This window comes from Cetorhinus maximus, chromosome 34, assembly GCF_964194155.1.
Source record: "Cetorhinus maximus chromosome 34, sCetMax3.hap1.1, whole genome shotgun sequence".
NCBI lineage: Eukaryota > Metazoa > Chordata > Chondrichthyes > Lamniformes > Cetorhinidae > Cetorhinus > Cetorhinus maximus.
In genome coordinates, this window is record NC_135912.1 from 494,644 (window position 1) to 522,122 (window position 27,479).

The 27,479-nt window shown below is 52.8% G+C and overlaps 1 protein-coding gene across 4 annotated transcripts in view; it reads right to left on the reverse strand.

The window, feature by feature from the left end:
- Window positions 1-27,479, reverse strand: part of LOC144671738 (disks large homolog 4) — a 308,940-nt gene that overhangs the window by 15,883 nt on the left and 265,578 nt on the right. For all 4 annotated transcript variants that reach the window (XM_078533748.1, XM_078533747.1, XM_078533746.1 and 1 more), the window contains 9 exons: window positions 25,183-25,236; window positions 21,447-21,497; window positions 20,447-20,571; window positions 18,698-18,867; window positions 16,537-16,673; window positions 12,430-12,574; window positions 5,091-5,229; window positions 3,477-3,633; window positions 1,244-1,346 (listed from right to left, as the gene is read on the reverse strand). In XM_078533748.1, the coding sequence (XP_078389874.1) occupies window positions 1,244-1,346; window positions 3,477-3,633; window positions 5,091-5,229; window positions 12,430-12,574; window positions 16,537-16,673; window positions 18,698-18,867; window positions 20,447-20,571; window positions 21,447-21,497; window positions 25,183-25,236 (1,081 nt within the window). The remainder of the gene's footprint in view (window positions 1-1,243; window positions 1,347-3,476; window positions 3,634-5,090; window positions 5,230-12,429; window positions 12,575-16,536; window positions 16,674-18,697; window positions 18,868-20,446; window positions 20,572-21,446; window positions 21,498-25,182; window positions 25,237-27,479) is intronic.

Consider the following 27,479-nt stretch of genomic DNA (forward strand, 5'->3'; position numbering starts at 1 on the left):
CACTCCCTCAGTACTGACCCACCGACAGTGCAGCACTCCCTCAGTACTGACCCACCGACAGGGCAGCACTCCCTCAGTACTGACCCTCTGACAGTGCGGCACTCCCTCAGTACTGACCCACCGACAGTGCAGCACTCCCTCAGTACTGACCCACCGACAGGGCAGCACTCCCTCAGTACTGACCCTCTGACAGTGCGGCACTCCCTCAGTACTGACCCAGCGACAGGGCAGCACTCCCTCAGTACTGACCCTCTGACAGTGCGGCACACCCTCAGTACTGACCCACCGACAGGGCAGCACTCCCTCAGTACTGACCCACCGACAGGGCAGCACTCCCTCAGTACTGACCCTCTGACAGTGCGGCACTCCCTCAGTACTGACCCACCGACAGTGCAGCACTCCCTCAGTACTGACCCACCGACAGGGCAGCACTCCCTCAGTACTGACCCACTGACAGTGCGGCACTCCCTCAGTACTGACCCAGCGACAGGGCAGCACTCCCTCAGTACTGACCCTCTGACAGTGCGGCACACCCTCAGTACTGACCCACCGACAGGGCAGCACTCCCTCAGTACTGACCCTCTGACAGTGCTGCACTCCCTCAGTACTGACCCACTGACAGGGCAGCACTCCCTCAGTACTGACCCTTCCACAGTGCGGCACTCCCTCAGTACTGACCCTCCGACAGGGCAGTACTCCCTCAGTACTGACCCTCCGACAGGGCAGCACTCCCTCAGTACTGACCCACCAACAGGGCAGCACTCCCTCAGTACTGACCCTTCCACAGTGCAGCACTCCCTCAGTACTGACCCTCTGACAGTGCGGCACTCCCTCAGTACTGACCCTCTGACAGTGCAGCACTCCTTCAGTACTGACCCTCCGACAGTGCCGCACTCCCTCAGTACTGACCCTCCGACAGTGCGGCACTCTCTCAGTAGTGACCCTTCCACAGTGCAGCACTCCCTCAGTACTGACCCTCCGACAGTGCAGCAGTCCCTCAGTACTGACCCTCCGACAGTGCGGCACTCCCTCAGTACTGACCCTCCGACAGTGCGGCACTCCCTCAGTACTGACCCTCCGACAGTGCGGCACTCCCTCAGTACTGACCCTCCGACAATGCAGCACTCCCTCAGTACTGACCCTCCGACAGAAGCCCAGTCTCTCCTTGCGTGTTGAATTGATAGAACCTCAGGCCCGTGTGCGAGTACAAATCAAACTTGTTTCTCGTGCCTCAAGCACTTACCTTCAGGTTTATACTGAGCAATAATGGTGACCGTTTGTCCAGCATTCTTCAGGGCAGCAGCTGCCTGTTCGTGTGTAGCGTTCCGTAAATCCACTCCGTTTACCTGAGCAGGTGCAGGAAATAAACAGCGCTCAGGCGGGTGAGAATACCCCTCCTAACCTTTTCACCCCTTTAACAATCGGAGGAACAGGAGGAGGACATTCAGCTCCTCGAGTCTGCTCCATCATTCAGTTTGATCATAATCGATCTGTATTTTAACCCCATCTACCCGTCTTAGTCCCGTAACCCAACAAAACATCTATCAAACTCAGTTTTGAAAATTCCCAGTCGACCCCCAGGGTGAACAGCTTTTTGGCGGCTTTGTGGGAAGAGAGTTCCAGATTCCCGCTCCCCTCTGTGTGATGCTTCCTGACATCACCCCCGAACGGCCGGGCTCCAATTGGAAGGTTCTCCCCCGTGTTCTGGACTCCCCTGACTCCTCTCTATTGACCCTATCGAATCCATCAATCATCTTAGACCACCCCTTAGATCTATCCAATTTGCAAACCTCCTGTGCTTGTCCCACCCTCTGAAGTGGGAGGTGGTTAATGGACTCTCCTGACGTGGGTCTTGGAGACTATATTGGAGTAGGTTCTTTTCACATTTCAGACTGAGACTGCCCAGGTAATGGGGAATCTCTGACTGACAGCACAACAAGTGAATGGAACTGACCCCCTCAACCCCAGGCCATGAGAAAGGGTCAAGACTGAGTCCAGCGAAGGCTCTCTCTCAATCAGCTGCTACCCATGATTCTCAATGAAAATAAGCTATGGTGAGTGAAAGTGGGAGATGTGTCAAACTTTTTCATGCAAAGTTACAGGTGAAGCCCGGGCGCTGTCGGGTAGTATGTCATTCTGTCAGGGGGATTCGATTCAGACACGGCAACATCATTTACCTCAATGTGAGGATTCAAACCTTTCCTTACAGACAGTGTTGCTTTAGAATCACAGGAGAGTCCAGTGCAGGAGGCCTTTCATCCCTTTGAAAGTGTTCTCGCATTCATCCCACTCCCCTCTCCTCCTTCCCCAATAGCCCTGCAAATTGTCCCCCTTCAAGTATTTCTCCAATTCCCTGTTGAAAGTTCCTATTGAATCTGCTTCCGCCGCCCTTTCAGGCAGCGCCTTCCAGATCACAACAACTCGCTGTGTAAAAAAAAACCTTCTCCTCATCTCCCCCTCTGGTCCTTTTCCCGATTCTCTTCAATCTGTGTCCCTCTGGTTACCGACCCTCCTGCCGCTGGAAACAGTTTCTCCTCATTGACTCTATCCGAACCCCTCAGGATTTTGAACGCCTCGATTCAATCTCCCCCTTAACCTTCTCTGCTCTGAGGAGAACAATCCCGGCTTCTCCATCCTCTCCACACGAACTGAACTCCCTCATCCCTGGGAACCTTCTAGTAAATCTCCCTCCGCACCCTCCCCAAGACCTCGACATCCTTCCCAAAGTGCGGAGCCCGGAATTGGAGCCAATCCTCCAGCTGAGGCTGAAAGAGGGTTTCATAAAGGTTTTGCATAATTTCCTTACTTTTGAATTCTATGCCCAGGATCCAATTTGTCTTTTTTAAACATCATTCTCAACTTAACACATTAAATAACAGGGATGGAGGGAGAGGGGCCAATGGCCAAAATCATTTGGCCAAAAAATTTGATGATTAACCCTTGAATTCAGCGCTGCCACTTAGAGTAGTCATTACATTTCATCCCTGTGTTATCACTGTCCCACCTCCCTGCCCCCTTACCAGCCATCCAACTGTGCTCCGACCCGCCCAGGCTGAATCACCCCACCCCAACCACAGTGGGTATCATCTACAAGATGCACTGCAGGAATTCACCAAGGCTCCTTCGACAGCACCTTCCAAACCCACGACCGCTACCATCTAGAAGGACAAGGGCAGCAGACACATGGGGAACACCACCACCTGGAAGTTCCCCTCCAAGCCACTCACCATCCTGACTTGGAAATATATCGGCCGTTCCTTCACTGTCACTGGGTCAAAATCCTGGAACTCCCTCCCTAACAGCACTGTGGGTGTACCTACACCACATGGACTGCAGCGGTTCAAGAAGGCAGCTCACCACCACCTTCTCAAGGGGCAATTAGGGATGGGCAATAAATGCTGGCCTAGACAGCAATACGCGCATCCGACGAACGAATAAAATAAAGGTTACGTTAGCACAGTGCGATTCCAACCTACCGAGAGTATTTGATCTCCTTTCCTGAGCTCTCCACTCAGATCTGCTGGGCCACCAGCCAAGATGAAGGAGATGAAGATTCCTTCTCCATCCTCACCACCCACAATGTTAAATCCCAGTCCTGTCGATCCCCGATGTATGATCACTCTCCGTGGCTCCCTGTGCAAAAGAATTCAAGGACGGTCACTTGGCACAGCGGACACAGTGTCTGAGGGCGCATTTTAATACTCAACAAGACAGGGGGTCTGCCAGAATAATGAAACCATTCAGCCAAACTGGTCCTCGCCAGTGTTTCTGATCTCACGATGTGGGGGAATCACAGACACAGACCCGCGTCCCGTCACCGTGTGGGGGAATCACAGACACAGACCTGCGTCCCATCACCGTGTGGGAGAATCACAGACACAGACCCGTGTCCCGTGTGGGGGAATCACAGACACAGACCCGCGTCCTGTCACCGTGTGGGGGAATCACAGACCCGCGTCCTGTCACCGTGTGGGGGAATCACAGACACAGACCCGCGTCCCATCACCGCGTGGGGGAATCACAGACACAGACCCACGTCCTGTCACCGTGTGGGGGAATCACAGACACAGACCCACGTCCTGTCACCGTGTGGAGGAATCACAGACACAGACCCATGTCCAGTCACCGTGTGGGGGAATCACAGCCACAGACCCACGTCCTGTCACCGTGTGGAGGAATCACAGACACAGACCTGCGTCCCGTCACCGTCTGGGGGGATCAATCACAGACACAGACCTGCGTCCCGTCACCGTGTGGGGGAATCACAGACACAGACCCATGGCCCGTCACCATGTGGGGGAATCACAGACACAGACCCGCATCCCGTCACCGTGTGGGGGAATCACAGACACAGACCTGCGTCCCATCACCGTGTGGGGGAATCACAGACACAGACCCGTGTCCCGTGTGGGGGAATCACAGACTCATACCCGCGTCCAGTCACCGAGTGGGGGAATCACAGACCCGCGTCCCGTCACCGTGTGGGGGAATCACAGACACAGACCCACGTCCTGTCACCGTGTGGGGGAATCACAGACACAGACCCACGTCCTGTCACCGTGTGGGGGAATCACAGACACAGTCCCGCGTCCCGTCACCGTGTGGGGGAATCACAGACACAGACCCATGTCCCGTCACCGTGTGGGGGAATCACAGACACAGACCTGCGTCCCATCACCGTGTGGGGGAATCACAGACACAGACCCGTGTCCCGTGTGGGGGAATCACAGACACAGTCCCGCGTCCCGTCACCATGTGGGGGAATCACAGACACAGACCCATGTCCCGTCACCGTGTGGGGGAATCACAGACACAGACCCGCGTCCCGTCACCCTGTGGGGGAATCACAGACACAGACCCATGTCCCGTCACCGTGTGGGGGAATCACAGACACAGACCCATGTCCCGTCACCGTGTGCGGGAATCACAGACACACCCCCGCGTCCCGTCACCGTGTGGGGGAATCACAGACACAGACTCCACCAGGAGAGTGACTAAGAACAGGCATTAAATAGTAAGTATGGGGCACAGCATACAGAGAGATCAAAGGAAGTGGAGAGAAACTGTAACACAGCTGGAAATCCACTCACCTGGGAATGTCGTCCTCTCCCATCAAGCCTTTTGGAATCGGTGAGTATCTGCGTGGAGAGGTAGGAGTGAGAGTCTGTGTGTAATCTGTCGCCAGGTAATTCGAATGGCCCATCTCACTGTCCAGGTGCTGTGAGTAAGCTGAATGAAGAGAAGGCTGTTAACAACAGTTAGCAGCTCCCAAAACAAGCAGAGGCAGCAGTTGTTCTGAACATTAATGGGTTCTGTCACACTATTGAAGCTTTAAATCTAATGTTCTCACAGAAATATTTAGACACATTACCTTGGTTCATTGCATTGGGGTGACTCAGCAACAGAAGCTCAGAAGCATCACTGCAAACTAGGATAAAACATGGAGCAACTCAGAACAGGAACAGGGGGAGGCCATTCGGCTACTTGTACCTGTTCAGCCGTTCAGGTAGATCAAGGCAGATCTGTCTCTTAACAAATTCCACCCACCTTGGTTGTGTAACAAAAATATATCAATCTCAGTTTTGAAATTTCCAGTTAATCCCCAGAACAACACCTTTTAGCGTGGGGGGGATGGGGGGCGAAGGGGGTGTTCCTGGTTCCCACTCCCCTTTGCGTGAGGAAGTGCTTCTGGACATCACGCCGAACGGACGGGCTCCACTTTGAAGGTTCTGACCCCATTTTATGGAGACCCCTACCAACCAGAGGAAATAGTTTCTCTCTATCGATCCCGTCGCATCCTTTAAACATCTCAAACCCCTTGAGCAGATCACCCCATAATCTTCCACACTCGAGGGAATACAAGCCCAGTCAATATGACCTGCCCTCATAACTTAACTGTTTTAGTCCCAGGACAGGTACAGCACGGGGTTAGATACAGAGTAAAGCTCCGTCTACACCGTCCCCATCAAACACTCCCAGGACAGGTACAGCATGGGGTAAGATACAGAGTAAAGCTCCCTCTACACCGTCTCCATCAAACACTCCCAGGACAGGTACAGCACGGGATTAGATACAGAGTAAAGCTCCCTCTACACCGTCCCCATCAAACACTCCCAGGACAGGTACAGCACAGGGTTAGATACAGAGTAAAGCTCCCTCTACACCGTCCCCATCAAACACTCCTAGGATAGGTACAGCATGGGGTTAAATACAGAGTAAAGCTCCCTCTACATTGACCCCATCAAACACTCCCAGGACAGGTACAGCACAGGGTTAGATAGAGAGTAAAGCTCCCTCTACACTGTCCCCATCAAACACTCCCAGGACAGGTACAGCACGGGGTTAGATACAGAGTAAAGCTCCCTCTACATTGTCCCCATCAAACACTACCAGGACAGGTACAGCACAGGGTAAGATACAGAGTAAAGCTCTCTCTACACTGTCACCATCAAACACTCCCAGGACAGGTACAGCATGGGGTTAGATACAGAGTAAAGCTCCCTCTACACTGTCCACATCAAACACTCCCAGGGCAGGTACAGCACGGGGTTAGATACAGAGTAAAGCTCCCTCTACACTGTCCCATCAAACACTACCAGGACAGGTACAGCACAGGGTTAGATACAGAGTAAAGCTCCCTCTACACTGTCCCCATCAAACACTCACAGGGCAGGTACAGCACGGGGTTAGATACAGAGTAAAGTTCCCTCTACACTGTCCCCATCAAACATTCCCAGGACAGGTACTGCATGGGGTTAGATACACAGTAAAGCTTCCTCTACACTGTCCCCATCAAACACTCCCAGGACAGGTACAGCACGGGGTTAGATACAGAGTAAAGCTCCCTCTACACTGTCCCCATCAAACACTCCCAGGACAGGTACAGCACGAGGTTAGATACAGAGTAAAGCTCCCTCTACAGTGTCCCCATCAAACACTCCCAGGACAGGAACAGCATGGGGTTAGATACAGAGTAAAGCTCCCTCTACATTGTCCCCATCAAACACTCCCAGGAAAGGTACAGCACAGGGTTAGATACAGAGTAAAGCTCCATCTACACTGTCCCCATCAAACACTCCCAGGACAGGTACAGCACAGGGTTAGATACAGAGTAAAGCTACCTCTACACTGTCCCCATCAAACACTCCCAGGGCAGATACAGCACGGGGTTCGATACAGAGTAAAGCTCCCTCTACACTGTCCCCATCAAACACTCCCAGGACAGGTAAAGCACGGGGTTAGATACAGAGTAAAGCTCCCTCTACACTGTCCCCATCAAACACTCCCAGGGTAGGTACAGCACGGGGTTAGATACAGAGTAAAGCTCCCTCTACACTGTCCCCATCAAACACTACCAGGACAGGTACAGCACAGGGTGAGATACAGAGTAAAGCTCCCTCTACACTGTCCCCATCAAACACCCACAGGGCAGGTACAGCACGGGGTTAGATACAGAGTAAAGCTCCCTCTACACTGTCCCCATCAAACACTCCCAGGGCAGGTACAGCACGGGGTTAGATACAGAGTAAAGTTCCCTCTACACTGTCCCAATCAAACACTCCCAGGACAGGTACTGCATGGGGTTAGATACAGAGTAAAGCTCCCTCTACACTGTCCCCATCAAACACTCCCAGGACAGGTACAGCACGGGGTTAGATACAGAGTAAAGCTCCCTCTACACTGTCCCCATCAAACACTCCCAGGGTAGGTACAGCACGGGGTTAGATACAGAGTAAAGCTCCCTCTACACTGTCCCCATCAAACACTACCAGGACAGGTACAGCACAGGGTTAGATACAGAGTAAAGCTCCCTCAACACTGTCCCCAGTTACAATCCCAGGACAGGTACAGCACGGGATTTGATACAGAGTAAAGCTCCCTCTACACCGTCCCCATCAAACACTCCCAGGACAGGTACAGCACGGGATTAGATACAGAGTAAAGCTCCCTCTACACCGTCCCCATCAAACACTCCCAGGACAGGTACAGCACACGGTCAGATACAGAGTAAAGCTCCCTCTACACCGTCCCCATCAAACACTCCTAGGATAGGTACAGCTCGGGGTTAAATACAGAGTAAAGCTCCCTCTACATTGTCCCCATCAAACACTCCCAGGACAGGAACAGCACGGGGTAAGATACAGAGTAAAGCTCCCTCTACACTGTCCCCATCAAACACTCCCAGGACAGGTACAGCACGGGGTTAGATACAGAGTAAATCTCCCTCTACATTGTCCCCATCAAACACTACCAGGACAGGTACAGCACCGGGTTAGATACAGAGTAAAGCTCCTTCTACACTGTCCCCATCAAACACTCCCAGGACAGGTACAGCACAGAGTTAGATACAGAGTAAAGGTCCCTCTACACTGTCCCCATCAAACACTCCCAGGGCAGGTACAGCACGGGGTTAGATACAGAGTAAAGCTCCCTCCACACTGTCCCCATCAAACACTCCCAGGACAGGTACAGCACGGGGTTAGATACAGAGTAAAGCTCCATCTACACTGTCCCCATCAAACACTCCCAGGACAGGTACAGCACGGGGTTAGATACAGAGTAAAGTTCCCTCTACACTGTCCCCATCAAACACTACCAGGACAGGTACAACACAGGGTTAGATACAGAGTAAAGCTCCCTCTACACTGTCCCCATCAAACACTCCCAGGGCAGGTACAGCACGGGGTTAGTTACAGAGTAAAGCTCCCTCTACACTGTCCCCATCAAACATTCCCAGGACAGGTACTGCACGGGGTTAGATACAGAGTAAAGCTCCCTCTACACTGTCCCCATCAAAGACTCCCAGGGTAGGTACAGCACGGGGTTAGATAAAGAGTAAAGCTCCCTCTACACTGTCCCCATCAAACACTACCAGGACAGGTACAGCACAGGGTTAGATACAGAGTAAAGCTCCCTCTACACTGTCCCCAGTTACAATCCCAGGACAGGTACAGCACGGGGTTAGATATAGAGTAAAGCTCCCTCTACACCGTCCCCATCAAACACTCCCAGGACAGGAACAGCACGGGATTAGATACAGAGTAAAGCTCCCTCTACACCGTCCCCATCAAACACTCCCAGGACAGGTACAGCACAGGGTTAGATACAGAGTAAAGCTCCCTCTACACCGTCCCCATCAAACACTCCTAGGATAGGTACAGCTCGGGGTTAAATACAGAGTAAAGCTCCCTCTACATTGTCCCCATCAAACACTCCCAGGACAGGTACAGCACGGGGTTAGATACAGAGTAAAGCTCCCTCTACACTGTCCCCATCAAACACTCCCAGGACAGGTACAGCACGGCGTTAGATACAGAGTAAAGCTCCCTCTACATTGTCCCCATCAAACACTACCAGGACAGGTACAGCACCGGGTTAGATACAGAGTAAAGCTCCCTCTACACTGTCCCCATCAAACACTACCAGGACAGGTACAGCACAGGGTTAGATACAGAGTAAAGCTCCCTCTACACTGTCCCCATCAAACACTCCCAGGGCAGGTACAGCACGGGGTTAGTTACAGAATAAAGCTCCCTCTACACTGTCCCCATCAAACATTCCCAGGACAGGTACTGCACGGGGTTAGATACAGAGTAAAGCTCCCTCTACACTGTCCCCATCAAACACTCCCAGGACAGGTACAGCACGGGGTTAGATACAGAGTAAAGCTCCCTCTACATTGTCCCCATCAAACACTCCCAGGACAGGTACAGCACAGGGTTAGATACAGAGTAAAGCTCCCTCTACACTGTCCCCATCAAACACTCCCAGGACAGGTACAGCACAGGCTTAGATACAGAGCAAAGCTCCCTCTACACTGTCCCCATCAAACACTCCCAGGGCAGGTACAGCACGGGGTTAGATACAGAGTAAAGCTCCCTCTACACAGTCCCCATCAAACACTCCCAGGACAGGTACAGCACGGGGTTAGATACAGAGTAAAGCTCCCTCTACACTGTCCCCATCAAACACTCCCAGGGTAGGTACAGCACGGGGTTAGATACAGAGTAAAGCTCCCTCTACACTGTCCCCATCAAACACTACCAGGACAGGTACAGCACAGGGTTAGATACAGAGTAAAGCTCCCTCTACACTGTCCCCAGTTACACTCCCAGGACAGGTACAGCACAGGGTTAGATACAGAGCAAAGCTCCCTCTACACTGTCCCCATCAAACACTCCCAGGACAGGTACAGCACTGGGCTAGATACAGAGTAAAGCTACCTCTACACTGTCCCCATCAAACACTCCCAGGGTAGGTACAGCACGGGGTTAGATACACAGTAAAGCTTCCTCTACACTGTCCCCATCAAACACTCCCAGGACAGGTACAGCACGGGGTTAGATACAGAGTAAAGCTCACTCTACACTGTCCCCATCAAACACACCCAGGACAGGTACAGCACGAGGTTAGATACAGAGTAAAGCTCCCTCTACACTGTCCCCATCAAACACTCCCAGGACAGGTACAGCACGGGGTTAGATACAGAATAAAGCTCCCTCTACATTGTCCCCATCAAACACTCCCAGGACAGGTACAGCACAGGGTTAGATACAGAGTAAAGCTCCCTCTACACTGTCCCCATCAAACACTCCCAGGAACAGGTACAGCACGGGGTTAGATACAGAGTAAAGCTCCCTCTACATTGTCCCCATCAAACACTCCCAGGACAGGTACAGCACAGGGTTAGATACAGAGTAAAGCTCCCTCTACACTGTCCCCATCAAACACTCCCAGGACAGGTACAGCACGGGGTTAGATACAGAGTAAAGCTCCCTCTACACTGTCCCCATCAAACACTCCCAGGGCAGGTACAGCACGGGGTTAGATACAGAGTAAAGCTCCCTCTACACTGTCCCCATCAAACACTCCCAGGACAGGTACAGCACGGGGTTAGATACAGAGTAAAGCTCCCTCTACACTGTCCCCATCAAACACTACCAGGACAGGTACAGCACGGGGTTAGATACAGAGTAAAGCTCCCTCTACATTGTCCCCATCAAACACTACCAGGACAGGTACAGCACCGGGTTAGATACAGAGTAAAGCTCCCTCTACACTGTCCCCATCAAACACTCCCAGGACAGGTACAGCACAGGGTTAGATACAGAGTAAAGCTCCCTCTACACTGTCCCCATCAAACACTACCAGGACAGGTACAGCACAGGGTTAGATACAGAGTAATGCTCCCTCTACACTGTCCCCAGTTACACTCCCAGGACAGGTACAGCACGGGTTTATATACAGAGTAAAGCTCCCTCTACACTGTCCCCATCAAACATTCCAGGACAGGTACAGCACGGGGTTAGATACACAGTAAAGCTTCCTCTACACTGTCCCCATCAAGCACTCCCAGGACAGGTATAGCACGGGGTTAGATACAGAGCAAAGCTCCCTCTACACTGTCCCCATCAAACTCTCCCAGGGTAGGTACAGCACGGGGTTAGATACAGAGTAAAGCTCCCTCTACACTGTCCCAATCAAACACTCCCAGGGCAGGTACAGCACGGGGGGAGATACACAGTAAAGCTCCCTCTACACTGTCCCCATCAAACACTCCCGGGACAGGTACAGCACGGGGTTAGATACAGAGTAAAGCTCCCTCTACACCGTCCCCATCAAACACTCCCAGGATAGGTACAGCATGGGGTTAGATACAGAGTAAAGCTCCCTCTACACCGTCCCCATCAAACACTCCCAGGACAGGTACAGCACGGGGTTAGATACAGAGTAAAGCTCCCTCTACACCGTCCCCATCAAACACTCCCAGGACAGGTACAGCACGGGGTTAGATACAGAGTAAAGCTCCCTCTACACTGTCCCCATCAAACACTCCCAGGGCAGGTACAGCACGGGGTTAGATACAGAGTAAAGCTCCCTCTACACTGTCCCCATCAAACACTCCCAGGGCAGGTACAGCACGGGGTTAGATACAGAGTAAAGCTCCCTTTACACTGTCCCCATCAAACACTACCAGGACAGGTACAGCACGGGGTTAGATACAGAGGAAAGCACCCTCTACACCGTCCCCATCAAACACTCCCAGGACAGGTACAGCACGGGGTTAGATACAGAGTAAAGCTCCCTCTACACCGTCCCCATCAAACACTCCCAGGACAGGTACAGCACGTGGTTAGATACAGAGTAAAGCTCCCTCTACACCATCCCCATCAAACACTCCCAGGACAGGTACAGCACAGGGTTAGATACAGAGTAAAGCTCCCTCTACACCATCCCCATCAAACACTCCCAGGACAGGTACACCAATGGGGCAGCTTTCCCATTCCATTCGAATGTGAGTGTCTGGACTCTGGCTGATGGTGTCTAACAGCCTGCAGGAGTGTCTTAGGGAAAGGGAGGGTGAGACCAGGGGTGGGCGGCAGGTGGGGGATGAGGAAGAAAGGCTTTTCTGACCCCCCCCTAGCTTACAGGTGGTGATGTCTGGCGGTGCGTAGGTATCATTGATATAGAGGCTGGTGGGTTTGGCAATCTTGAGGTACACAACGTCCGATGTGTTCTTCAAAGCAGCCACTGCATCTTCATGCATCACATCCTCCAGACCAACATTATTCACCTGAAGAAGAGATACAGAGAGGTGACGCACTGGTGAAGGAATTCCTTAAGGATGTGCGGGGGATCTATCTGTAATATTAAAGATTGCGTTGCCCTCATCTGTCCAACTCCTCATCGTGAGCTGTTTTCAAAAGTTAACATTGAAACTCTCTGTGCAAACATGTCGAATATAAATCCTATGTAACCAGTTATTTCAGGCAAATAGGGGGCACTTTACAACTGCAAAATGTTTCACAGAAGGATAATCAAACTGAAATTGACCCCGAGACAAATGAAGAGATATTAGGGACAGGCAACCAAAAGCTTGGTCAAAGAGGGGGGCTTTAAGGAGCATCTTGAAGGAGCAGAGAGAGAGAGAGGCAGAGAGGTTTAGGGAGGGAATTCCAGAGCTTAGGGCCCCAGGCAGCTGAAGGCCCGGCCGCCAATGGTGGAGCGATGGGAATCGGGGGATGCTCAAGAGGCCGGAATTGGAGGAGTGCAGAGATCTCGGAGGGTTGCAGGCCTGGGGAGTTTACAGGGCCAGGGCAAGGCAGTGAAGGGCTTTGAAAACAAGGTTGAGAATGTTAAAACTGTTGCTGGGCCGGGAGTCGATACAGGTGTCAGCGGGCACAACAGGCGATGGGTGAATCAGAATCGGTGCCAGTTAGGACAGGGGTAGCAGAGCTTTGGAAGACCTGAAGTTTACAGAGGGTGCAAGGTGAGAGGTCGGTCTGGAATGCGTTGAAGTGGTCAAGTTGAGTTGCAGCAAAGGTATGGATGAGGGTTTCAGCAAAAGGACAGAATCGGACCATGTTACACGTGTGAATAAGCTCAGCGAGAGCGTAATCATGTGGCCAGGTGGAGATCTCAGCTCCTAAGTATTGACATCAAGGATCCAAAAAGTCTGGTCCCACTCCAGGCTTTTGGCAGGTCGAGGAACGGAGTGGGCGGCGAGGGAACGGAGTGGGTGGAGAGGGAGCGGAGTGGGTGGTGAGGGAACGGAGTGGGTGGAGAGGGAATGGAGTGGGTGGCGAGGGAATGGGAGTGGGTGGAGAGGGAACGGAGTGGACGGCGAGGGAACGGAGTGGGTGGAGAGGGAATGGAGTGGGTGGAGAGGGAATGGAGTGGGTGGAGAGGGAATGGAGTGGGTGGTGAGGGAACGGAGTGGGTGGAGAGGGAATGGAGTGGGTGGAGAGGGAATGGAATGGACGGCGAGGGAACGGAGTGGGTGGAGAGGGAGGGGAGTGGGTGGAGAGGGAGGGGAGTGGGTGGAGAGGGAATGGAGTGGACGGCGAGGGAACGGAGTGGGTGGAGAGGGAGGGGAGTGGGTGGAGAGGGAACGGAGTGGGTGGAGAGGGAGGGGAGTGGGTGGAGAGGGAGGGGAGTGGGTGGAGAGGGAGGGGAGTGGGTGGAGAGGGAATGGAGTGGGTGGCGAGGGAGGGGAGTGGGTGGAGAGGGAGGGGAGTGGGTGGAGAGGGAGGGGAGTGGGTGGCGAGGGAATGGAGTGGGAGGCGAGGGAATGGAGTGGGTGGCGAGGGAGGGGAGTGGGTGGAGAGGGAGGGGAGTGGGTGGCGAGGGAATGGGAGTGGGTGGCGAGGGAATGGAGTGGGTGGCGAGGGAATGGGAGTGGGTGGCGAGGGAATGGAGTGGATGGCGAGGGAGGGGAGTGGGTGGCGAGGGAGGGGAGTGGGTGGCGAGGGAGGGGAGTGGGTGGCGAGGGAGGGGAGTGGGTGGCGAGGGAGGGGAGTGGGCGGAGAGGGAATGGAGTGGGTGGCGAGGGAGGGGAGTGGGTGGCGAGGGAGGGGAGTGGGTGGAGAGGGAATGGAGTGGGTGGCGAGGGAGGGGAGTGGGTGGCGAGGGAGGGGAGTGGGTGGAGAGGGAATAGAGTGGGTGGCGAGGGAGGGGAGTGGGTGGCGAGGGAGGGGAGTGGGTGGAGAGGGAATGGAGTGGGTGGCGAGGGAGGGGAGTGGGTGGCAAGGGAGGGGAGTGGGTGGCGAGGGAGGGGAGTGGGTGGAGAGGGAATGGAGTGGGTGGCGAGGGAGGGGAGTGGGTGGCGAGGGAGGGGAGTGGGTGGAGAGGGAATGGAGTGGGTGGCGAGGGAGGGGAGTGGGTGGCGAGGGAGGGGAGTGGGTGGAGAGGGAATGGAGTGGGTGGCGAGGGAGGGGAGTGGGTGGAGAGGGAGGGGAGTGGGTGGAGAGGGAGGGGAGTGGGTGGCGAGGGAATGGAGTGGGTGGTGAGGGAGGGGAGTGGGTGGCGAGGGAATGGAGTGGGTGGCGAGGGAATGGAGTGGGTGGCGAGGGAGGGGAGTGGGTGGCGAGGGAATGGAGTGGGTGGCGAGGGAGGGGAGTGGGTGGCGAGGGAATGGAGTGGGTGGCGAGGGAGGGGAGTGGGTGGCGAGGGAGGGGAGTGGGTGGCGAGGGAAAGGAGTGGGTGGTGAGGGAATGGAGTGGGTGGCGAGGGAGGGGAGTGGGTGGCGAGAGAGGGGAGTGGGTGGCGAGGGAGGGGAGTGGACGGCGAGGGAACGGAGTGGACGGCGAGGGAGGGGAGTGGGTGGTGAGAGAGGGGAGTGGACGGCGAGGGAACGGAGTGGACGGCGAGGGAACGGAGTGGGAGGCGAGGGAACGGAGTGGGTGGAGAGGGAGGGGAGTGGGTGGTGAGGGAGGGGAGTGGGTGGCGAGGGAGGGGAGTGGGCGGAGAGGGAATGGAGTGGGTGGCGAGGGAGGGGAGTGGGTGGCGAGGGAGGGGAGTGGGCGGAGAGGGAATGGAGTGGGTGGCGAGGGAGGGGAGTGGGTGGCGAGGGAGGGGAGTGGGCGGAGAGGGAATGGAGTGGGTGGCGAGGGAGGGGAGTGGGTGGCGAGGGAGGGGAGTGGGTGGAGAGGGAATGGAGTGGGTGGCGAGGGAGGGGAGTGGGTGGCGAGGGAGGGGAGTGGGTGGAGAGGGAATGGAGTGGGTGGCGAGGGAGGGGAGTGGGTGGCGAGGGAGGGGAGTGGGTGGCGAGGGAGGGGAGTGGGTGGAGAGGGAATGGAGTGGGTGGCAAGGGAGGGGAGTGGGTGGCGAGGGAGGGGAGTGGGTGGAGAGGGAATGGAGTGGGTGGCGAGGGAGGGGAGTGGGTGGCGAGGGAGGGGAGTGGGTGGAGAGGGAGGGGAGTGGGTGGCGAGGGAATGGAGTGGGTGGCGAGGGAGGGGAGTGGGTGGCGAGGGAATGGAGTGGGTGGCGAGGGAGGGGAGTGGGTGGCGAGGGAATGGAGTGGGTGGCGAGGGAGGGGAGTGGGTGGCGAGGGAATGGAGTGGGTGGCGAGGGAGGGGAGTGGGTGGCGAGGGAGGGGAGTGGGTGGCGAGGGAAAGGAGTGGGTGGTGAGGGAATGGAGTGGGTGGCGAGGGAGGGGAGTGGGTGGCGAGAGAGGGGAGTGGGTGGCGAGGGAGGGGAGTGGACGGCGAGGGAACGGAGTGGACGGCGAGGGAGGGGAGTGGGTGGTGAGAGAGGGGAGTGGACGGCGAGGGAACGGAGTGGACGGCGAGGGAACGGAGTGGGAGGCGAGGGAACGGAGTGGACGGCGAGGGAACGGAGTGGGAGGCGAGGGAACGGAGTGGACGGCGAGGGAACGGAGTGGACGGCGAGGGAGGGGAGTGGGTGGCGAGAGAGGGGAGTGGACGGCGAGGGAACGGAGTGGACGGCGAGGGAACGGAGTGGGAGGCGAGGGAGCGGAGTGGGTGGAGAGGGAACGGAGTGGGAGGCGAGGGAGCGGAGTGGGTGGAGAGGGAGGGGAGTGGGTGGAGAGGGAGGGGAGTGGGTGGTGAGGGAACGGAGTGCGTGGAGAGGGAATGGGGTTGGGCGGAGAGGGACCGAAGGCAATTGACCTTTCCAAGGTTTAGTTGGAGGGAATTTCTGCTCATCCAGTACTGGATATGGGCCACGCACATTCACTGCTGCCTTTGGGAGTCACGTTAGGGTTGGGGGCTCCAGGATACACAGGAAGGGACTCACAGCCAGGATCTTGTCTCCTATCTGTAGGCGGCCGTCTTTGTGAGCTGCTCCGCCTTCAATGATCTTTGTGACGTATATGCTGTTGTCTCCGGGAATGTGCTGATTCCCAATTCCACCTGCTATGCTGAATCCAAGTCCTGGCAGTGACAGAAGATTAAACACCATTAGGTTCAGTAACTGACTCCCTGCAACTTGTCCAAAATAACACACTTGCTCAGTGGTGTGGGGCGGGGGTTGTTGGTATTTCCACAATACAACACTCCGCGGGCTAAATATGACCTTCCAGAATCAGGCGTCAGTGTTTCAGGGTCAGGGGTCTGTATTTTGTAGTCAGGGGTCTGCGTTTTGAGATCAGGGGCCTGCATTTCAGGATCATAGGCCTGCATTTTGGGATCAGGGGCCTGCATTTCAAGGTCAGAGGTCTGCATTTCAGGATCAAGGGCCTGCGTTTCAGGATCGGAGCCCACATTTCAGGATCAGGGGCCTGCATTTCAGGATCAGGGGTCTGCGTTTTGGTGTGAGGGCCCTGCATTCCGGGATCGGGGCCCTGCGTTTCGGCATCAGGGGCCTGCGTATCAGGATCAGGGGCCTGCGTTTTGGGATCAGCGGCCTGCGTTTCAGGATCAGGAACCTGTGTTTCAGGATCTGCAGCCAGCGTTTCGGGATCAGATGCCTGTGTTTCAGGATCTGCAGCCTGCATTTCTGGATCAGATGCCTGTGTTTCAGGATCTGCAGCCTGCATTTCTGGATCAGATGCCTGTGTTTTGGGATCGTGGGCCTGCGTTTTGGGATCAGGGGTCTGCGTTTCAGGATCGGGGGCCTGTATTTCAGGATCGGGGGCCTGTATTTCAGGATCTGCAGCCAGCGTTTCGGGATCAGGGGCCTGCGTTTTGGGATCAGGGGCCTGCGTTTCGGGATGAGGGGCCTGCATTTCGGGATCAGGGTTCTGGATGCCTGCACGATCCTCACACAGCCTGGGTGTGTGTTTGGACAACAGCCTTGAACAATGGTGGGTGACAATCTCCTCTCAGCTGCTGAATGGCCCCAGGCTTTCACCTGCGGTAAGGTAACGTCTATCGTTCTACACCGAGAACTGGTCTCACCTCAGCCAGGAGATGCTGCATGTGGCAATGGAAGTGTTATAGAGACCAGGACTGGACCAGTTTCAGGCCAGTTCATTCCAAATCCAGCCTAACCAGCAAATGTCAACGTCCCAGAAGACTTGGTTATTATTGGAATATTCACAGGATCATTAAAAGCCCTTGCTGTGTTAACACAATGACACAGCCAGGGCCATGAGCTCACAGTTACTGAATGTGTGGAAGGTTTAATTGCTGGTTGGGGATTCCAGAATTCTACAACTGCAGCAACAAGCAGCTAATTAAGGACTATTTTAGCAGCTCTATATTCAGTGTTTTTATAACTGTTCAACATTCATTAAAATTTATTAGAAAAATGACACCGCGCTTCACCTCCATGGTAGACTCCTCTCTGCTCATTTCCTCCTTATCAAGGTACCACACACAGCAATAAGTGGGTCATCTGTTTTTAGTGTTGTTGGTTGAGGGATAAATATTGACTAATGGGCGTTGGGCAGAACTCCCCACTGTTCTTAGTCAAATAGTGACCATAGGATCTTTTACGTTGATCCGAGAGAGTGGATGGGATATTAGTTTAAAGTCTCATGACAGCACCCCTGACAGTGCAGCACCCCCTCAGTACTGACCCTCGGACAGTGCAGCACTCCCTCAGTACTGACCCTCGGACAGTGCAGCACTCCCTCAGTACTGACCCTCGGACAGTGCAGCGCTCCCTCAGTACTGACCCTCCAACAGTGCAGCACTCCCTCAGTACTGACCCTCCGACAGTACAGCGATCCCTCAGTACTGACCCACCGACAGTGCAGCGCTCCCTCAGAACTGACCCTCCAACAGTGCGGCACTCCCTCAGTACTGACCCTCCAACAGTGCGGCACTCCCTCAGTGCTGACCCTCCGGGACTCCGAGTCATGAGAGAGTGGTGAGGCTCTGATGCGGACTGGTAACAGCAGCAAGGGTGTGATGGAAGGCAGGAGGGTCTGGGTGACATAAGCTCAGCAGAATGCACTGAAAATCTTGGCCCCGGTTCTTGCAGCAAGTTAATCTCAGTACGTAACAGTTACCTTTCGGTCCTTTAATCAGTTTAATCTCCATGAGCTTTTCTGCAGTGGGTTTCCTTCTCATCACATACAGGCGGACAATGGAGCCAGCTTCCTTCAGAGCCTCGACGGCTGTGCTGTGAGTCACTTCCCTTACATCCACATCATTGACAAACAGAATGCTGTCATTCACCCTGGCACAAGGGAAAAAAGCTCCATTAATTAAACCAGCTCAGAAGCTGCAACTGCCAGTGTGTGTGTGTGTGTGAGTGTGTGTATGGATGTATGTGTGTTCGTGTGTATAGACGCATGTGTGTGCGTGTATACAGATGTGTGTGTGTGTGTGTGTGTCTGTGTGCCTGTGTATAGACGTGTGTGTCTATATTACACCTGTGTGTGAATATAGATGTGTGCATGTGTGAGTGCCTGTGTCGGGGCGTGCGTTAGCACGTGTGTGTGTGTGTGTGTGTGTGTGTGTGTGTGTGTCGGAGTGTGTGAGAGTGTCGGGGTGTGTGTGTGTGTTGGGGTGTGTGTGTCAGGGTGCAAGTGTGTGTGAGTGTCGGAATGTGTGTGTCAGGGTGCGAGTGTGTTTGAGTGTCGGAGTGTGTGTGTCAGGGTGCGAGTGTATGTGTGGGTCGAGGTGTGTGTGTGTGTCGGCGTCGGTATGTATGCGTCGATGTTTTGTGTGTGTGTCGGGGGTTGTGTGTGTGTGTGTGTGTGTGTGTTGGAGTGTGTGAGAGCGTCAGGGTGTGTGTGTGTGTGTTGGGGTGTGTGTGTCAGGGTGAGAGTGTGTGTGTGTGGGTCGGGGTGTGTGTGTCAGGGTGTGAGTGTGTGTGGGTCGGGGTGTGTGTGTCAGGGTGCGAGTGTGTGTGTGTGGGTCGGGGTGTGTGTGTGCATGTGTGTTTGTGGGGGTCGGGGTGTGTGTGCGTGTGTTGGGTGTGTGTCGGTGTCTGCGTGTGACAATATCAGACAACATTACGGACACATTCTCTGTGTTGTCAGGGTTATGGAACCAAGTTGGATAAAATTAAGTAAGATGCAAATCATGCAGAGCACGGGGTTAGATACAGAGTAAAGCTCCCTCTTCACTGTCCCCATCAAACACTCCCAGGACAGGTACAGCACGGGGTTAGATATAGAGTAAAGCTCCCTCTACACTGTCCCCATCAAACACTCCCAGGACAGGTACAGCACGGGGTTAGATACAGAGTAAAGTTCCCTCTACACTGTCCCCATCAAACACTCCCAGGACAGGTACAGCACGGGGTTAGATACAGAGTAAAGCTCCCTCTACACTGTCCCCATCAAACACTCCCAGGACAGGTACAGCACGGGGTTAGATACAGAGTAAAGTTCCCTCTACACTGTCCCCATCAAACACTCCCAGGACAGGTACAGCACGGGGTTAGATACAGAGTAAAGCTCCCTCTACACTGTCCCCATCAAACACTCCCAGGACAGGTACAGCACGGGGTTAGATACAGAGTAAAGCTCCCACTACACTGTCCACATCAAACACTCCCAGGACAGGTACAGCACGGGGTTAGATACAGAATAAAGCTCCCACTACACTGTCCACATCAAACACTCCCAGGACAGGTACAGCACGGGGTTAGATACAGAGTAAAGCTCCCACTACACTGTCCACATCAAACACTCCCAGGACAGGTACAGCACGGGGTTAGATACAGAATAAAGCTCCCACTACACTGTCCACATCAAACACTCCCCGCTAACCCCCCGCTAGCTCCACCAGTCCCCAGCTCTGTTTACCTGAGCCTGCCATCCTGGGCTGCGGCTCCTCCAGGGATTATCTTTGTGATGAAGATGCTGGGATCATCTCCAATGTGCGGGTTATCCGTCCCTCCAGCGATACTGAATCCAAGACCGGAATTCCCCTGGGAAAATCCAGAAACAGCAACTGCAGATTTCCACAAGCATTGAAATAGTTTCAGTCTCCAAGAGAAACAAGGCCAATGGGGATCTGCCTGGGAAGTGGTGCTGAGGTCAAGGTCCAGCCACCATCTTACTGAATGGCAGAGCAGGCACAAGGTGCTGAATAGCTTCCTCCTGCCTCTATTCTTTCTGAATAGAATCCTGGCCTCTGAAACAGGACGATGGTTTGAGACCCACTCATGGGCATAATCCTGGATCAGTGACTCAGTGAGGAGGTGCCGCAGAGGAGCTGGTATCTGAGCTGGTATCTGAGAGTGGGACAGCCTGTGTGTGTGTGAGAGAGAAAGCGTGCGTGTAATGGTTTGACTGTGTGTCTGTGAGAGTGAGTGAGTATGTTATTGTGTGTGAGAGCCTGTGTGTGAGGAAGCGTGTGACTGTGTATCTGAGTTAGAGTTTGTGTGTGTGAGTGTGCATGACTGAGCTTGTGAACATGAGTAAGAGTGTGTGTTTGGGTGTGAGTGTGTGTGTCTGTGTCTAGCGTTTGACTACATGAATTAGCGTGTGCGTGAGTGTGAGTGCATGAGTGTGTGTGTCTCTGGTGATAAGTGTGTGTGTCTGTGTCTAGTGTTTATCTATGTGTGTGTGCGCATGTGTGTAGGGGGGTGGTATCTGGGAGTAGCAAATGCTGTGTGGGGCTCAATCTTGCAATATATTGCATAAATAAACAGAAGATAAGGTTGGTAGACCTGTATAGACTGTGTGTGGACTGGGGAAGGAACATAGTCACGCTGTTGGCTTTGTGACCCATCATGTTTTGCTCACTCATTGTTCTTGGGAAAAAGGGGGCCCTATTGGAAAGGTTGAAAGAATCACTTACTCTCTCCAGTGTAATCTCTTCATACTCAATCTCTCCATCGGTGCCATTGATCTGTCACAGAAAACGAGACAATGTCACACTCCCATTCAAGAATTTAGGCAGTAATGAAGGAGTTGCTGGAAATTTAGTTTTACTTTGAGCCTAGCTTGGTATTCTACAAGATCAACATTAAATGACTAGGGGGCATTTTTTCCAATAATGTCCCTCAGAACAGCACCTTGTATTTATAAAACAACTGTAAAGTAATAAAACGTCCCAAGGTGCCTCACAGGAGTGTTATCAGGCAATACCTGACAGCAAGACGCGCAAGGAGATATTAGCTCAGACGACCAAAAACTCGGTCAAAGAGGTCGTTTTTAAGGAGAGAGAGAGAGGCGGAGAGGTTTAGGGAGGGAATTCCAGAACTTAGGGCCCCAGGCAACTGAAGGCACGGCCGCCAATGGTGGGACGAAGGAAATCAGGGGATGTGTGTGTGTGTATGTGCAAGAGGCCAGCGTTTAAGGAGCCCATAGATCTTGGAGGATTGTAGGGGCTGGAGGAGGTGACAGAGATAAGGGAGGGTTGTAGGGGCTGGAGGAGGTTGCAGAGATGGGGAGGGGTGTAGGGGCTGGAGGAAGTTACAGAGATGGGGAGGGAAAATAGTAAAAGTGAGCATTGGTCTGATAGAAAGTGTGTCTGGGGAACTGATAATGGAAAATAGGGAGATGGCGGATGTATTAAACAGGTATTTTGCTTCAGTCTTCCCTGTAGAGGATACAAGTAACATCCCAGAAATAGCTGTAAATCAGGAAATGGAAGGGAGGGAGGAACTTGGAAAAATTACAATCACCAGGAAAGTGGTATTGAGCAAATTGTTGGGGCTGCGGGCTGACAAATCCCCAGGTCCAGATGGACTTCACCCTAAAGTCCTGAAAGAAGTGGCTGATGAGCTAGGTGGTGCGTTAGTTTTAATTTTCCAACATTCCCTAGATTCGGGGAAGGTTCCATTAGATTGGAAGATAGCCAATGTAACTCCTTTATTCAAAAAGGGAGGGGGACAGAAAGCAGGAAACTACAGGCCAGTTAGCTTAACATCTGTCATAGGGGAAAATGTTAGAAGCTATTATTAGAGATTATATAACAGGGCACTTAGAAAAATTCAAAGCAATCAGGCAGAGTCAATGGGAAATCATGTTTAACCAATTTATTGGAGTTCTTTGAAGGAGTCACATGCGCTGTGGATAAAGGGGAACCAGTGGATGTACTGTACTTAGATTTCCAGAAGGCATTTGATAAGGTGCCACATCAAAGGTTATTGCAGAAAATAAAAGCTCGTGGTGTAGGGGGTAACATATTGACATGGATAGAAGATTGGCTGGCTAACAGGAAGCAGAGAGTTGGCATAAATGGGGTATTTTTCTGGTTGGCAGGATGTGATGAGTGGTGTGCCACAGGGATCAGGGCTGGGGTCTCAACTGTTTACAATTTACATAAATGACTTGGATGAAGGGACCGAAGGAATGGTGGCTAAATTTGCTGATGACACAAAGATAGGTAGGAAAGTAAGTTGTGAAGAGGACATAGGAGGGTATGAAGGGACAGAGATAGGTTAAGTGAGTGGGCAAAGATCTGGCAAAAGGAGTATAATGTGGGCAAATGTGAAATTGTTCATTTTGGCAGGAAGAATAAAAAAGCATATTATCTGTGAGAGATTGCAGAGCTCGGAGATTCAGAGGGATCTGGGTGTCCTAGTGCATGAATCACAAAAGGTTACCATGTAGGTACAGCAAGTAATTAGGAAAGCTAATGGAATATTATCATTTATTGTGAGGGGAATTGATTATAAAAGTAGGGAGGTTATGCTTCAGTTGTACAGGGCACTGGTGAGACTACATCTGGAGTATTGTGTACAGTACTGGTCTCCTTATTTAAGGAAGGATGTAAATGCATTAGAAGCAGTTCAGAGAAGGTTTACGAGACTAATACCAGGAATGGGCAGGTTGTTTATGAGGAAAGGTTGGACAGGCTAAGTTTGTATCCACTGGATTTAGAAGAGTGAGAGGTGGCTTAATTGAAACCTTTAAGATCCTGAGGGGTCTTGACAGGGTGGATGTGGAGAGGATGTTTCCTCTTGTGGGAGAAAAATAAGGGGTCGCTCATGTAAGACGGAGATGAGGAGAATATTTTTTCTCTCAGAGGGTAGTGAGTCTTTGGAATTCTCTTCCACAAAAGGCGGTGGAAGCAGAGTCTTTGGATATTTTTAAGGCAGAGTTAGATAGATTCTTGATTAATAAGGGGGTGAAAGGTTATCAGGGGTAGGCAGGAAGGTGGGGTTAAGGTTGCATTCAGATCAGCCATGATCTTACTGAATGGTGCAGCAGGCTCAAGGGGCTGAGTAACCTATTCCTGCTCCTAATTCGTATGTTTGTATGAACGTACGTAGAGGTTGAAGGAGGTTACAGAGATAAGAAGGGGTGCAGAGGCTGGAGGCAGTTGCAGAGATAGGGAGGGTTGTAGGGGCTGGAGGAAGTAACAAATAGAGGGAGGGTTGTATGGACTGGAGGAGGTTACAGAGATAGGGAGGGTTGTAGGGACTGGAGGAAGTAACAAATAGAAGGAGGGTTATAGGGACTGGAGGAGGTTACAGAGATAGGGAGGGTTGTAGGGACTGGAGGAAGTAACAAATAGAGGGAGGGTTGTAGGGACTGGAGGAGGTTACAGAGATAGGGAGGGTTGTAGGGACTGGAGGAGGTTACAGAGATAGGGAGGGTTATAGGGGCTGGAGGCAGTTGCAGAGATAGGGAGGTGTGTAGGGGCTGGAGGAGGTTACAGTGATAGGGAAAGTTGTAGGGGCTGGGGGAGGTTATAGTGATATGGAGGGTTGTGGGGGCTGGAGGAGGTTACAGAGATAGGGAGAGTTGTAGGGACTGGAGGAGGTTACAGAGATAGGGAGGGTTGTAGGGGCTGGAGGAGGTTACGGTGATATGGAGGGTTGTGGGGGCTGGACAAGGTTACAGAGATAGGGAGAGTTGTAGGGACGAGGAGATTACAGAGCTAGGGAGGGTTGTAGGGACTGGAGGAGGTTAGAGAGATAGGGAGGGGTGTAGGGGCTGGAGGAGGTTACAGAGATAGGGAGAGTTGTAGGGACGAGGAGGTTACAGAGATAGGGAGGGTTGTAGGGGCTGGAGGAGGTTACAGAGATAGGGAGGGTTGTAGGGACTGGAGGAGGTTAACGAGATAGGGAGGGTTGTAGGGGCTGGAGGAGGTTACAGAGATAGGGAGTGTTGTAGGGGCCGAGGAAGTAACAAATAGAGGGAGGGTTGTAAGGACTGGAGGAGGTTACTATGATAGGGAGGAGGGATTTGAAAACAAGGATGAGAATTTTCAAATCAAGGTATTGCTGGACTAGGACCCAGCGTGGGAATGAGCATCTTTCTTTGTCACTTTTCCAGGTTTTCTTTCCCCACTCACCCATCTCCAGAGAGCTGAAGCTGTATTCCGTGGGTCAGGTCTGAACAATCTCCTTCATTGGTGGCACATAGATTTCAACACTGCCCATCTGTGAATGTCAATTCACATCCATGCAAACTGCCTGTGATTTTTTTCTCATGGAGAATGGAAATGGCACACGGGTGAAGTTGGAATGCGTTTCTGAGCTGGGACATGATTTGTTTTCCAACATGTATGTATTAGAACATGTGAACACCCAAAAACCTGACCCAAGCTGCTGGGCACTGGCGGAACAAAAGAGACTTACATAAGGCGGTGCATCTAGATTGTCTGTGTTCACTATCACTGGGGGTGAACTAGCCTGAAAAACAGAATCAGAGAAAGAGAAACGGCCATTATTTCAGAGATTGACATCCCTGTAGTAAAAGTCAACACAAACATTGGGCTGAGCAGGTGAAATCCCAGAGTATTGGATCTGCACGGCTAACACATCACACGATCAGGCTGGCTGGTGACAGTCAGAAAGAGACAGGCCAGAGGTTGAGGGGACGGGAGGCGGACGGTACCTGGGTGGGTTCATGGAGTTCAATTCTCAGGTCTTCCCAGCCTCTCACTCCCGAGGGGTAACGCTGCCCCGGCACAGGGTGTGACAACATCTGGAGCATGAGGGGGTTGAGGGCAAAACTGGGAATATCCAGCAACCTGACATCTGTTGTCTGACCGAGTCCTGCAGCGTTGAAGACACCAGGGACTGAGCAGCTTGGCGTTGCTGGAGACCAGCAATCAGAAACACTACTTATAGTCAAGGCAACATCCATACTCATACTCAGCAAGTCTCCGAAATTTAGTGATGTTTGTAAGAGAGTTTTATTGGCATTCATCCTCTTATAATCAGCAAGTCTTTAAAATCCGGTTCTAGCCAGTACTGGATTGCCTCAGCAATCTTGCCCATTTCAATATTGCTATTCAGTTGATTTTAAGGGAGGTAACCTGATTTTTATGACAGTGGCGTCGCTGGCAAAGCCGGCATTTGTTGCCCGTCCCTAAGTGCCCTTGAACTGAGTGGCTTTTGGGGCTAGGAGAGGCGGTGGCGTAATGGTATTGACACTGGACTAGTAATCCAGGGACCCAGGGTAATTCTGTAAGGATAAAAGCAAAGAACTGCGGATGCTGGAAATCCAAAACAAAAACAGAAATACCTGGAAAAACTCAGCAGGTCTGGCAGCATCGGCGGAGACTGTCAACTGTGCTCTTCTCCGCCGATGCTGCCAGACCTGCTGAGTTTCTCCAGGTATTTCTGTTTTTGTTTTTAATTCTGTAAGGACCCAGGTTCGAATCCCACCACAGCAGATGGTGGAATTTAAATTCAATAAAAATCTGGAATTAAAAGTCTAGTCAAGACTATGAAGCTATTATCAATTGTTGTAAAATTCCATTTGGTTCACTTTTAGGGAAGGAAATCTGCCTTAGTCCTTAGCTGGCCGACATGTGACTCCAGACCTACAGCAATGTGGTTGACTCTGAGTTGGCCTATCAAACTGCTACAAAGCCTCAAAAAAGGAATAAACCGGACAGACCACCCGGCATCGACCGAGGCACCGGAAACGACAACGGCAAACTCAACCCTACCGGCCCTGCAAAGTTCCCCTTACTAACATCTGGGGGCTAGTGCCGAAATTGGGAGAGCTGTCTCACTGACTAGTCAAGCAACAGCCTGACATAGTCATCCTCACGGAATCGTACCTTATAGATAATGTCCCAGACACCACCATCACCATCCCTGGGTATGTCCTGTCCCACCGGCAGGACAGGCCCAGCAGAGGTGGTGACACAGTGGTATACAGCCGGGAGGGAGTTGCCTTGGGAGTCCTCAACATTGACTCTGGACCCCATGAAGTCTCATGGCATCAGGTCAAACATGGGCAAGGAAACCCCCTGCTGATTATCACGTACCGCCCTCCCTCAGCTGATGAATCAGTGCTCCTCCATGTTGAACACCACGTGGAGGAAGCACTGAGGGTGGCAAGGGTGCAGAATGTACTCTGGGTGGGGGGACTTCAATGTCACTCACCAAGAGTAGCTCAGTCGCACCACTACTGACCGAGCTGGCCAACTCCTAAATGACATAGCTACTAGACCGCGTCAGCGGCAGGTGGTGAGAGAACCAACAAGAGGGAAAAACATGCTTGACCTCATCCTCACCAACCTGCCTGCCGCAGATGCATCTGTCCATGACAGTATCGGTAGGAGTGACCACCGCACAGTCATTGCGGAGACGAAGTCCCACCTTCACATTGAGGATACCCTCCATCATGTTGTGTGGCACTACCACTGTGCTAAATGGGATAGATTTCAAACAGATCTCGCAACTCAAGGCTGTGAGGCTAGTGGGCCATCAGCAGCAGCAGAATTGTACTCGAACACAATCTGTAACCTCATGGCCCAGCATATCCCCCACTCTACCATTACCATCAAGCCAGGGGATCAACCCTGGTTCAATGAGGAGTACAGGAGGGCATGCCAGGAGCAGCACCAGGCATACCGAAAAATTAGGTGTCAACCTGGTGAAGCTATAACATAGGACTACTTGCATGCCAAACAGCA